Raw genomic sequence first — 12649 nt, forward strand, 5'->3', positions numbered from 1 at the left:
GGATTTGAATAATCGGCAGACCTAACAAGAGACTTAAATTGAAGAGTTCTAGATGAATTCTTCAACTTTTAAAGATGTTCAAAATATGCTGGGGCTACAACAGAGTTACCCAGAAAAAGATATCCTATGATGAATATAGTCATTTTCAGTGTCTGGTTTTTACTATAGTATCAACCTTTGCTAGATACAAATTATGAAAAGATAAACCCTCTTCATATTATTGAATATTTAGGCGAATTACAGGGATGAAAGTATCCTAGATATCTGTGGTACCTTGAGCCATGTTTATAGCATACCTATGACTGCTGCTTGCAACTAGTACCCTGAGTTTCTGCACCAAGGATCAATTTATAAAGTCATGTTTGCTTCCATTGTCAAGAAGAACATGGCCTTGTTGACCCATAACTTCTCATGACATCCAAATAGACCATGGGTCTGAAAGCAGCAGGATTGAAAGAATAGCAGTCACAACAACCTTGCAAGTGATGAATTTGTGAGTTGTAGAGGGAGAGAGAGAGCAGAGTGTGAGAGCAGGAGAGTAAGAGCTGAAATCGATAGTTGCAATAGAAGAAAGAGTTACAACTGAAGAGAGTGATAGGTTTTGTCTAAGTGACAAAACCTTATCCTTCACTAACCGTAGTTAGTGAACTAACTGTGGTTAGGGGGAAAAACCTCTAAGTGAGGGAAAAGTGCCCCAAACCTACTTATTACATTACATTGGTCACTGCTAAATTATAACAATAATTCTAACACCCCCCTGCAGTGCCAATGTCATGTACAAGGAAATGATCAATCACCAAAAGGAGATAAGTTCAGGGCACTGCGAAATGCCTCAAACTTTTCACGTGGAAGTGCTTGGGTGAAAATGTCTGCAACATTGTCATGTGTTGACACAGATCATACTGATCTCTCCTGCATGCAACTTCTCTCTGACGTTGTGATAGTGAACCTCAATGTGCTTTGTGCGAGCATGAAACACTGGATTCTTTGCCACTGTAATAGCACTCTGACTATCAGTGAGAATTGGAGAAGGACCCTCCAATGAAAGATGAAGATCAGCAAATAAACGACGCAGCCAAACACATTCAACTGTCGCTGTGAAAGCTGCCCTATACTCAGCTTCACATGAAGAGGTAGCCACTGTAGATTGTTTCTTGCTTAGCTAAGAAATACAAGCTTTGCCCAAAAAGAAACAATTGCCACTTGTGGACTGCCTAGTGTCATAGTTTCCAGCCCAATCTGAGTCACTGTAGGCATGTATCTGCAAGTCACCCCCCCTGGGAAACATCAAACCAAAAGACTTGGTACCTTGCAAATAACGGAAGATGCGTTTTATAGCCTGCCAATGCAGTCTTTGGGCTGTGCATATATCTGCTCACCTGAGAAACTGCAAACTGAATATCAGGTCGTGTATTGTAGAGATAAATGAGGCATCCAACAGCCTGACTGTAGAGTGTGACATCAATTGATTCACCTGCATTGTAAGCTTCAGCCCTGGCTCCATGGGAGTAGCTATGGGCTTACAATCCTGCATGTTGAATCTGTCCAAGAGTTTCTGCACATACTTGGATTGAGACATAACGATGCCACTTTTCTCTTGAGTGAACTGGATCCCCAAATAAAACTGTAGCAGCCCCAAATCTGACATGTCAAAAGTGGTCTGCAATTCAGCTTTAAAATCTGCAATATTATCTTCATTTGACTCTGTGAGCAGTAAGTCATCTACATAAAGAATGATGACTAAAATATCCCCCCCATCCTTCTTGATGTAGAGGGTGCTCTCAGCTGGACTATTGTGCAGCCCCTTGCTGGTCAGAAAGGCATGAATTTTGGCATACCATGCACGTGGGGCTTGTTTCAGCCCATACAAAGCTTTATTCAGCTTGCATACCTGAAGTGCATTTCCTGAAATTTCAAAGCCTGGAGGTTGTTTGACATAAACCTCTTCCAACAAGTCTCCATTAAGAAAAGCTGTTTTAATGTCCAACTGATGAACATTCCATTCAAAGTTTGCAGCCATAGCTATAATTGACCGGATGGTTGTCATTCTGGATGTAGGAGCAAAAGTCTCCTCATAGTCTATGCCCTTTTTCTGAGCATATCCTTTTGCAACCAGCCTTGCCCTGTACCGATCAATGGTCCCCCCATCTGGCTTTCTTTTAACTTTGAAAACCCACCGTGTACCTATGGCATGTTTACCTGATGGCAAATCGACAACTTCCCATGTCTGATTTTTCTGAATGGACTGCAACTCATCGTGCATGGCATTCATCCAATGCACATTATCCAGTGCCTCTTCAAATGTCTCAGGCTTCTCCTCATCAAGAAGAGTACGTGCATAAGCTGATTCAACTGAAAGAGCTCCCCCCCCATGCCTTATTTCATTCCGAGTTCTGCCAGGTAATGGAGCATCAATTTTACTCTCCCTGAGAGTTTGTAACAGCCAATTTGGGACTGTTTTTGCTGCATGTATATCTGCAATTTCTTGCTGAACAACCTCTTCCACTGCTTGTGGAGGTGGTAAGACATCCTGTGGCTGAATCGAGCATGTGGAGGTATCTGAAAATTTTGATTTGCATCAGATATATCAGTAGGGGAACCCAAGGCAACGGGTAGTAACCCTCAAAGACATCATCGAAAGAAGTAGGCAAATCAAATTCAGCTCGAGTGTGAGCTGAATTTTCTGAAAATATAACATCTCTACTGACAATAATCTTGCGTGTGACAGGATTGTAGAGACGGTAGCCCTTGCTCTCTGCACTGTACCCAACAAAAATGCATTTGATTGCCTTATCAGACAACTTATGCCGAAATTCAACGGGCACATGAGCATATGCAAGGCATCCAAAAACACGAAAATGATCCACAGAAGGCTTTCTCCCTTGCCAAACTTCATAGGGAGTCTTGGTCTTTAAAGCTTTTGTGGGTGCCCAATTCAAAACATAATTGGCACACATGAGACCTTCAAGCCAAAATTTGTGAGGCAATTTTTCGCTTTTTAGCATGCATCTATCCATCTCCATAAGAGTACAATTTTTCCTCTCAGCTTTGTCATTTTGCTGAGGAGTTAGCCTCACTGTAAGCTGATGTGCAATGCCCTTGTCTTTCAAAAATGCATCAAAATCTGCAGACAAATACTCCCCTCCTCTATCTGTGCATAATGTCTGTCTCTTGAGTATCTTGAGTCCTGATTCATTTTCAACCATGGCTGCAAAGTGTTTGAAAACCATAAACACTTCTGATTTGCGTTTCAGCCCATAAACCCGAGTGTAGTTGGAGTAGTCATCTATAAAAGTGACAAAGTAAAGATGAACACCCAATGATGGAGTCCTCATGGGACCACAGACATCACTATGAATAAGCTGTAATTTTCGAACAGCTTTTACTGATCCATCCTTCTTGAAAGGAAATTTGTGCATTTTACCAAGAAGTGGAGGAGGTGTTTCAAGAGGAGGCAATGCATAAACCATAGCATGTTTTTGAAGCGTCATCAAGCTGCCATAATGCATGTGTCCATATCTGGCATGCCATAACTCCGCATTCTGCATAGCAGCAATAGGAGTGGAAACTGCAAGAGCATGTGCTGGTCTTTTCTCATACATGTCAAGCTGAAAAAGACCACGTAACAAAGTGCCAGACAATTTCAAGGCATAGTCATGCTCTTTGTCATGGACTGCACACTTGTCATCTTCAAAAATGACCTGAAATCCAGCTCTGTTAAGAGTGGACACTGAAAGTAGATTTTTTGTGATACCAGGCACATACAAGACATCAGAAATTTTGAATGTTGAGCCATCAATGGCTGTAAGTTCAACTTCACTTGTACCACGAACTGAATAGGAGGAGTTGTTGGCACATGTGACCTTTTTACCAACGGGAGGTGGATGGAGAGATGTGAAAAGACACTTCTTGGAAGTGATATGCTTTGAGGCACCGCTATCAAAATACCATGTATTTTGTGTCTCATTGACACTGAAAGCTGATGCATCCTTGGAAGAATCATAACTGCATGTCAGAAAAGCATAAGTATCATCATTACAAGTGGCTGTACTATCCGGAGCAGCCAACTGAGAGTCTGAAATGCAAGACAAGAAGGCATAGTCGTGCTCCACAAAGTTGGCTGTAGCTTGCTCATTGTCAGATGCATGAGGAGCTGAATCTGAAACAGCCATATTGGAGCTGTTTTTCTTTTCTTTTGCAAGCCTTTTCTTGCATTCTCCAATGTAGTGACCTGGCTTTTTGCACTAATGACATATTCCCTTCGTCTTGGGTTTACGTGCATCACCCTTAGCCTTTTGAGAAGGCTGTCCTAAACCACTGGAAGGCTGATTTGCTGATGTCTTTGCCTGTCCCTTTACTTTAGGCTTGAATTTTGAAAGCATGGCATGTTCACCTGCTCGTGAAGCCATGTTTTTCCTGGTCTGCTCTTCTTGCAGTAGAAGTCCTATCAACTCATGAAAATTGAGAGGATTTGCAACCCCCCCCCTTCAATGACAAATTCAGCGAGGTATGAAAGCTGAGATAAGACTCAGGAAGAGAATTCAGAGTAGTGGTAAATATCTCTGAATTAGGAATGATCTCATCAATATTCAGCAATTGCTTTCGTAAATCCTGTAGCTTTGTGAGGTGCACTGACATGGAGTCACCCTCTTCCATATGTGTATGAGACAATTCTCTTTTCAAAAAAGACACCCTGGCATCATTCTGAGCTGCATACATGCTCTCCAAAATATCCCATGCTGCCTTTGAGATCTTACACGATCGGATATGCGAAATGATGAATCTTTTCACTGAAAGAGAAATACACGACAAAGCTAAAGCATCACGTGAATCCCATCTCTTTTGCTCTGGAGTGGTAGGTATAACTGCACCAATAACTTGTGCTGCAGCTGTACCCTGTGCACGACCTCTGCCTCCTCCTTGCTAGGGAGGGATATTAGGTGCCACATTTGCTGGCCGGATCTCATCCCCATTTACATAGTCCCACAAATTAGGGAAATCAGAATATTGCGTACCATAAAGCTCCAGAGGGAGTAGTTGGTACCATCCAGCAAATCTGAATTCCCTTGCTGGGAATGGAGTGCACAATTCCAAAACAATACAGCCAAACACTGGCTAAAAAATGCAACTCAAATCTCTGTAATGTCTCTGTCAGAAATTTGCCAGAGCATCCAATCTCTCCCAAAACCTGCCAAAAGTGCTTCAAAACACTCACAGAAAGGCAGTGTGAAGTGAAATCTGCAAAATTGCTCTCCCAACACAAAAGCCCCAATTTGTGGCTTGAAATTGCAACCAGAAAGGGGCAAATGGTCTAAAAGCCCCAAATGTTGCACAAATTGCTCTCTGTCTGCAAAAGCCCCAAATTTCACTGCAAAATTGCAGTGTGATTGCAAAAGCCCCGAATTTTTGCAATCTCTGCAACAAATGCAAAAGCCCCAAATTTGACAAAATTCCCAATACACAAAATGTGTCCAAAGCTACCCACAAAATGGCGTGCAAAGCAAATTTCTGCCTCGAATGACACACTTCGTACAAAAGTACGGAACTGTACAGAATGTACAGTCAGGCTGTACAGCTGATGACACACTACGTACAAAAGTACAAAACTGTACGGAATGTACAATTAGGCTGTACGGACCTGAGAGTACGAGATGTGCGGATCTGACGGCACGGGCTGTACGGATTTGAAGGCACGGGATGTACGGATTTGACGAGCTGTACAGGCGATGTACGGAATTGTCAGCCTGTACGGATGGCGACCTGTACGGACGGCGCTACTCTGCAGTACAAAGCACAGACGGAGCAGTGTACGGGCATGTATGTACAGATCGCGTGCAGGTATGGATGGCGCTGTCGACGCATGCAGGTACGGACAAGCGTACGGACGGCGGTGTAGCAGGTACGGATGGCGCTGTAGCATGTATGGATAAGCGTACGGCAGCTGTACGGGATGACGGAATGGACGGGAGCTGTACGGGCTGGAGCTGTACGGCGAACTGTACGGCTGACGACGAGCTGGTATGGACGTACGGAACATTCAACAATGGCTGTACGGACTTGTTCACGGGCAATTGTACGGAATGGTACGGGAGTTGTACGGGCTGGGAGCACGTCCGGGAGCTAAGCCTGCTCTGATACCAAATGTGAGTTGTAGAGGGAGAGAAAGAAAGAAAGAAAGAAAGTGTATTATTGTCCACTAAAGGCCAAAATGGGCCCATGGGACATCAAGAACTCTGCGTACAAGATAGCACAAAATCAACGTGCCACAAAGAAGAGGCATCGTCGAATATCATCTAAGTGCTACGCAATACAATGCAAGTGAAAGTACATAATGTCAAATCCGAGCCTAAATACAAAGTAAGCTAGATGCAAGGAAACCGCCCCTTGGTGCAAAATGGGGGGATGAGTACAATATGTCAATGCAAAGATACAACTCCATGTATCACGGAGTCTGAGAACCAAAATAATACTGGAAATCCTGTCCATCGACTCTGCCTCCTGCTATGAGAGTACAAATCTGAGCAAAAGTGAGGTGAGCGGCTGGTAGGGCGAGATCTCCATGAGTAAGTCTCCTCCGAAAAGCTGCCATCATCCTGGATCGTCTGGAGATGAAGCGGCGAGTATGTCCCCTATGTAGCAAGATCCTGCGGCGTCTACAAACCATCTCATATGTACATCCACAGGGTGGAGGCATGTGTCCTGTGTGAGCTCTGACCTCCTCGTGCTCCTCCTGATACCTGTCATCTGGTATAGCGTGTGTCTGAGCTCTATCGGGCTGGGCTCTATCACGCTCCGGTCTGTGCTGATGGTCTCTGAGGTAGTGTCGTCGAAGCATAGTGGCCTCCCTGACATAAAGAGCTAGGCAATGCTGATCCTCATAATCCATCACTCGTGAGAGAGGTCCAAAGCCATCCGTGAAGAGACAGTGGAATCTCCCTCTGATCTCATAATATAGCGGGCATCTGCAAATGAAGTGCTCCTCTGACTCCACCTCTCCCATGGTGCAACAAGGGCAGATCCTGGTCTCTCGGCCTGGACGCCGTCCATCCTCCATGCGTCGCATCCTACCAGCCTCTATCTCGAGCTGATGCGAAGAGACTCTAAGCTGGCCAAGGGCAATCCTCAGTGAGTGGGACATGTGGATACCTGTGTAGCCTGGTGGAATGACAAATCCATCCTCTGAGATCCGAAGGAAGTGGTCACGATATGTGGCCATCTTCGTCGAAAGCTGCGTGGGATAAATCCAAGTGCGGTACGTATGAAGCTGCAGCAAGTCTGCTCTCGTGACCTGACTAAGCTCGTGGCGAGTCAACTCGAGATGAGGGGCATCCATGTTGTATCGGAAGGGAGGCAGTCTATCCATGTCTAGTCCAAGAGATGTGAGCCACCTAGTGAGTCTGAAGTACCAGCAGTATCGGGCCCCAGATCGTGCCAACTCCATAGAAGATGCAAGTGCTAACCATGGCAACCGAGCTCTGCCTGCTGCTGAGTCTCCAAACTCCCTAACCCTGTGCAAATACATGACCGACTGAAACGCTGCATCCAATGCAAGGGGAGTAGCTCCAAACTCTGCTAGCATGATCTCGTGCGGAACTGTAGCCTTGGCCCTAATGAGCCGAGAGAACATGATGATCTGTAACCTCTCTACTCGTCTCCAATCTGCAGCGCCGAGGTCTCCTGCCCAGAAAGGAGCTGCATACATCGCAGCTGGTCTCACCAATGTGTCAAATAGCAGGGATTTCGTATCGGGATGCTGAAAGTGGGACTGAAAACACTGACGCTCAAGATGAGCCAACGAAGCATACCCTTTACTAATCCTATCTCGTGCTGCATATGTCATGGTAAAGATACCCTTTACTAATCCTATCTCGTGCTGCATATGTCATGGTAAAGATCGGTCCCCTGAAAACTGCCCCCAAATAAGTGTACTCTCTAACAAGCTCAATGGGCTGTCCGTCATAAGTGAAGCAAAACTCATCCGTGCTGTAGATACGATCAGAGGTGTTGAAAACCATAACCTTGGTCTTGCCAAGGTTTACGGTCAATCCCCTGTCCTGGCAAAACCTGTGGAGTGCCTCAATATGTGCCTGGAGGCCCTGAGCAGTAGAGGAAATGAGAACCACATCGTCCGCATACAGGAGGATAGGAATGGAGGATCCTGAGAGAGTAGAGCCCACAGCGCGTGTCATCTGTACGAACATCTCTAGCTCATCAATATATAGTCCAAAGAGAGTAGGAGAGAGCGGGCAACCCTGCTTTACCCCAATCGTGCTGCATACCTCCTCTGAGAGCCCCTCACGTGTCCGAACCCGACCAGTGACCCTCTCATACAAAGCCATGATAGCCCACTGTGTTTCTCCACTGAAGCCCATCTCGCGAATCCTCTGAAACAATCTGAATCGCGGAACTGTATCAAATGCCTTCCTGAAGTCCACGAAGCAACAATAAAGCCGTTGCCTTCGTGACTTCGCCTCCTCTACTAGTGCCCTGAGTGTGAGAATGTGGTCAAGCGTCGAATGATCCCTGCGAAATCCAGCCTGTCCTCTGGCTCTGAGTCCTGTCGTCTCGGCATGGTCATTTATACGGCTTTCCAAAACTGATGCATAGATCTTGGCCATAACGTGGCCAATCATGATGGTCCTGTAATTCGACGGCTCCATAGGGTCCCCCGACTTGTGGATAGGTACTATGGTATTGCCTAACCAGGACTGTGGTAGGCCTGTACAAACAGACTCATTGAAGAGACGGGAGAGAACAAAAGCTAAGGTATCAATCCCATGGATTACATACTCCGCTTGCAATCCATCATGATCCTTAGCTCTCCGGTTCTTCAATCGGTGGACTGCTGCACGGACACTCTCCGGTGTGAAGAGACTAGATGAAGCTGGCCTAGGGGAGTGGGATAAATCGATATCTGGCTGAGAGAGCAGAGTGTGAGAGCAGGAGAGTAAGAGCTGAAATCGATAGTTGCAATAGAAGAGAGAGTTACAACTGAAGAGAGTGATAGGTTTTGTCTTAGTGACAAAACCTTATCCTTCACTAACCGTAGTTAGTGAACTAACTGTGGTTAGGGGGAAAAACCTCTAAGTGAGGGAAAAGTGCCCCTAACCTAGTTATTACATTACATTGGTCACTGCTAAATTATAACAATAATTCTAACAGAATTTCAATTCTAGAGATAGGTGATTAGCCTGGAATGGAGGTGCCCCTTTGTTTTGGTTCTTGGGACGAATATCCAGAAAGATGTCCTCCTTGCAAATTTTTGAAGAAAAGGCCCTTCAGACTTGGCTTCCACAAGCTCAATTTGGGCTACTTATTCTTCCTTTAGAAGGAGAAAAAGATGTGTTGGATGGTATGATCTGCCACCATATGCATTCTCTAGCTCAACCTTATGACTCAAACCTGTGGAAATCCTTTCTAGCAATGATTTCTTCCATATGGTTTCCTTGAAACTTGGTATGCCATAGGCCTTCAGGCATCTCACTTCATTGCTCTGCTTCTTAGATGGGATTTCTGTTGCTTTCAGGGGTAGATGTTCAAACATTCCCTTTCAAGGGACATGAACTTTCTTATGAAACAATAGTCCGATGTTGTTTGGAATGCAGTCTTGAAGTTGTTTTAGCTGATTTGAAAGTTTTAATCTAGATGACATAGTAGGTTTTTTTCCTTGAAGGCTAAAACTCAATTTCATGTTAAACACATCTCTACATCAAAAGTGGAGTGCTTTTGTTGGCAAAATGTAGGATTCTCTCTGTCTTTCCAACGTTTGACATTGTTTTGTATGTTTCTGAACAGCGATTTGAGGGAGATGTCAGAGATCTGACCTTAGATTTTACGGTAACTGAAGAGATACTTGGAAGAAGAACTATCATAGAACTGAGGCCTGGTGGGGCCAACATTCAGGTTACGAATGAAAATAAGCTGCAGTATGTGCATGCCATGGCTGACTATAAGCTCAATAGGCAGGTAGGCAGATTATTACAGAATCACTTTAGTCTCTGATTTGAAATATATATATATATCTGCTTTGAGATGCAGTGAGACAGATCTAAACATATTTAAATAGGAGGCTTTAGCTATTTTCTTTACAGAGATTTTAGATTACTTTTTTTGTTTTGTAGATGCAACCCTTAATAAATGCATTTTCAAGAGGACTTTCTGATATAATTGTGCCCACATGGCTGAGCTTATTTAATGCAAGGGAGTTCAATCAGGTAAACAATCTTCTCCTTCTTTTCTAAGTTATCATGGCGACACTAGGAGCCTCCACTATAGAGGCATTGTCTTTGTTGAGTTTTCAAGGCTGATGTTTTCCATGTCGTGTTATTTGCTTCATAGCTACTCTCAGGTGGAGAGCATGACTTTGATATAGATGATCTAAAAGCAAATACTAGATATACTGGTGGCTTTACAGAGAACAGCCGTACAGTCAAGCAATTTTGGGAGGTCAGTCACTTCTGTAAGGATGCCCATAGTGAACTAAGCTGGCTGATTTCTGGTCTGTTTAGAGTATGAAATCGGAGTAAAGGCAGACAAAATAAGCTTGATTTCCTCTAAATAGTAGCAGAAGGCAGGTGTTTCTCTCACAAGCGCCAGCATCATTTTTTGAGGTTTGTGTGACAGGTTCTCAAAGGGTTTCAACCACAAGAGCGTTGCGCACTTCTAAAGTTTGTTACTAGCTGTTCTCGTGCTCCTTTGCTAGGCTTCAAGCATTTACAGCCTGCCTTCACAATCCATAAAGTAAGTAAATCGTTTACAGCATTCCTTGACAATCCATAAAGTAAATTCATTTACAGCCTACCTTCACAATCCATAAAGTAAGAATTCATCCCCTCTCTCCCTCTCCTTCTGGGCCCCGCATGGTCTTTGGAAGACAATGCCAATCCCACCTACTAACAAACTATGGAGCTTCCCTTTAACACGAGTAAGAGGAGTCTTGTTAAGACAAGGTCTCCTTAATTGTATATGCTATTGACTTTTTCTAGAAGATACCTCCCATTGATATTACTATACCTGTCCTATTTATGCCAGGTTCCTTTAAGGAAGTCTGAATCGTGAATCATATCAATGCTGGCCAAGCTCAAGATGTCATCCATCATCTTAAGACCAAGATTTCCAAGACAAAGAGAGGCTACAAGGATTTTTTACCCATGCTGCTGCTTTCCCTCTTGTGTTGCCATGTTCTTTGAGATCATTCATCCCATCCATAAAGCATGAGATACTGAGAGCCCAGCAGCTACTATAGTAATAGTTTTACCCCAATTATGCAAAATCAGTTAAGTATATAGGGTGGGAGGACAAAAACTTTGGGTCCTGATTTTAATTAAAGAAACAATGAGGAGGGGAATACCACGAGTTATGCCACATACGCCTGATCAGCAAGGGGGGCCTGCGGTTGTCCTTATCCCTCCTCCTCCCTCTCCTCCCCCTCCCCCTCTTCCTTTCCACTCCCCCCCCCTCCAGGGTTCCCCCCGTCTCCTCCCCCCCCCGCCCCCCTGCTATGATTACTATCACCACCCACCCCCCTCCCTCCGTCCCCCGCTCCCCTACCTCCCCCGTCGCCTCCCTTTCCACCTCCAACAGGTTCGTCCGCCACGACACCCTTGCCAGCAGGCAAGGGTAAGATGACGCCCCCTTTGGCTTCCTTATCGCAGTAGCCGGTCCATCTGGGGAGGGATCCAGAGGTCCATCCGGGGAGGGATCCAGAGGGACGGGGCTCGTCCTCCCGGTCAGCAGTTCCCAACCTCCAACCTGGGCGTCCCTTACCGCGGGACTTCTGGAGGTTAGGATCCTGGAACTATCTGGAGATTTCGGACTCATATCCTCTATCACTGGAGGTAACGCTCATGGTCCTACAGCCCCGGAAGGGGGGTTTGATCAGTGCAGTAGGCTCTCAGACACACCCCGTTTGGAGATTCCAGTTTGCCTCCACAGGGTTGGGGCATTGGTCCCCAGAGGTGTTTGATGCTACTATTGGAGATCAGATTTCACGCATGATGGACGAGTGGATGGGGCCATAGGGACTGGACCTTTGGCACGCCCATGGTGCGGAGGTGAACTTTCAACTAAGCTTCACACACGAGGAGCCGATGTGTGGTTTGGCGGTAGGAGTTATCAGATTGCCGCTGGAGGCAAAGGTGGAGTAGGCACACTACTGGCTCCCTTAGAAGTATGCGGAGCTGTTTGGGGTGGAAGTCTCCTTTATGATGAAGTGGGCACGGAAGATCGGTATTGAGCCGGCAGACTGGAGGAGCCTTTCATAGATGAGGAGCTCTTGGAAGCCCTCAAGGCTCTCCCAACCTAGAAGTGTCTGGGCGAGGATGGCTTGACTCCGGCCTTCTTCCGGAACTTCTGGGAGATTATCTCCACCCCTTTCCGATTAGCTTGCTAGGAGATATTTGACACAGGCTCCCTCCCTCAGTCCTTGAGTAGGGGGTGGATTTGTTTGATCCTTAAAGGGGGAGATAGGTCAGACATTCGACACTGGAGACCGATCATTCCGCTTGATATTGCATACAAGATCCTTGCCAAGGTCTTGAGCTTGCGGTTACGGCCACATCTTACCGACATCATCCACGACACACAGACCGGGTTCGTCCAAGAGCGTAGAATCTTGGACAACATCTTCACGTTTTGGGAGGCAGTGGAT

General features: G+C 45.5%; 1 protein-coding gene across 2 annotated transcripts in view; it reads left to right on the plus strand.

Annotated features, from left to right (window-relative positions):
* Positions 1–12649, plus strand: part of UPL7 (ubiquitin-protein ligase 7) — an 85346-nt gene that overhangs the window by 51074 nt on the left and 21623 nt on the right. The window contains exons 10-13 of one of the 2 annotated variants that reach the window (XR_015541499.1): positions 9796–9966; positions 10122–10214; positions 10349–10446; positions 10624–10739. Coding sequence is in view for 1 of the 2 variants with exons in the window: in XM_087378987.1 (XP_087235113.1) it covers positions 9796–9966; positions 10122–10214; positions 10339–10446; positions 10624–10740 (489 nt within the window). In the remaining variant the exon portion in view is untranslated. Of the gene's footprint in view, positions 1–9795; positions 9967–10121; positions 10215–10338; positions 10447–10623; positions 10741–12649 lie in introns of those variants that run through there. The other variant, XM_087378987.1, reaches the window with a different exon arrangement.

Source organism: Dipteris shenzhenensis, chromosome 9 (assembly GCF_047967505.1).
Source record: "Dipteris shenzhenensis isolate YYH24624 ecotype China chromosome 9, Dip_SZ_1.0, whole genome shotgun sequence".
NCBI lineage: Eukaryota > Viridiplantae > Streptophyta > Polypodiopsida > Gleicheniales > Dipteridaceae > Dipteris > Dipteris shenzhenensis.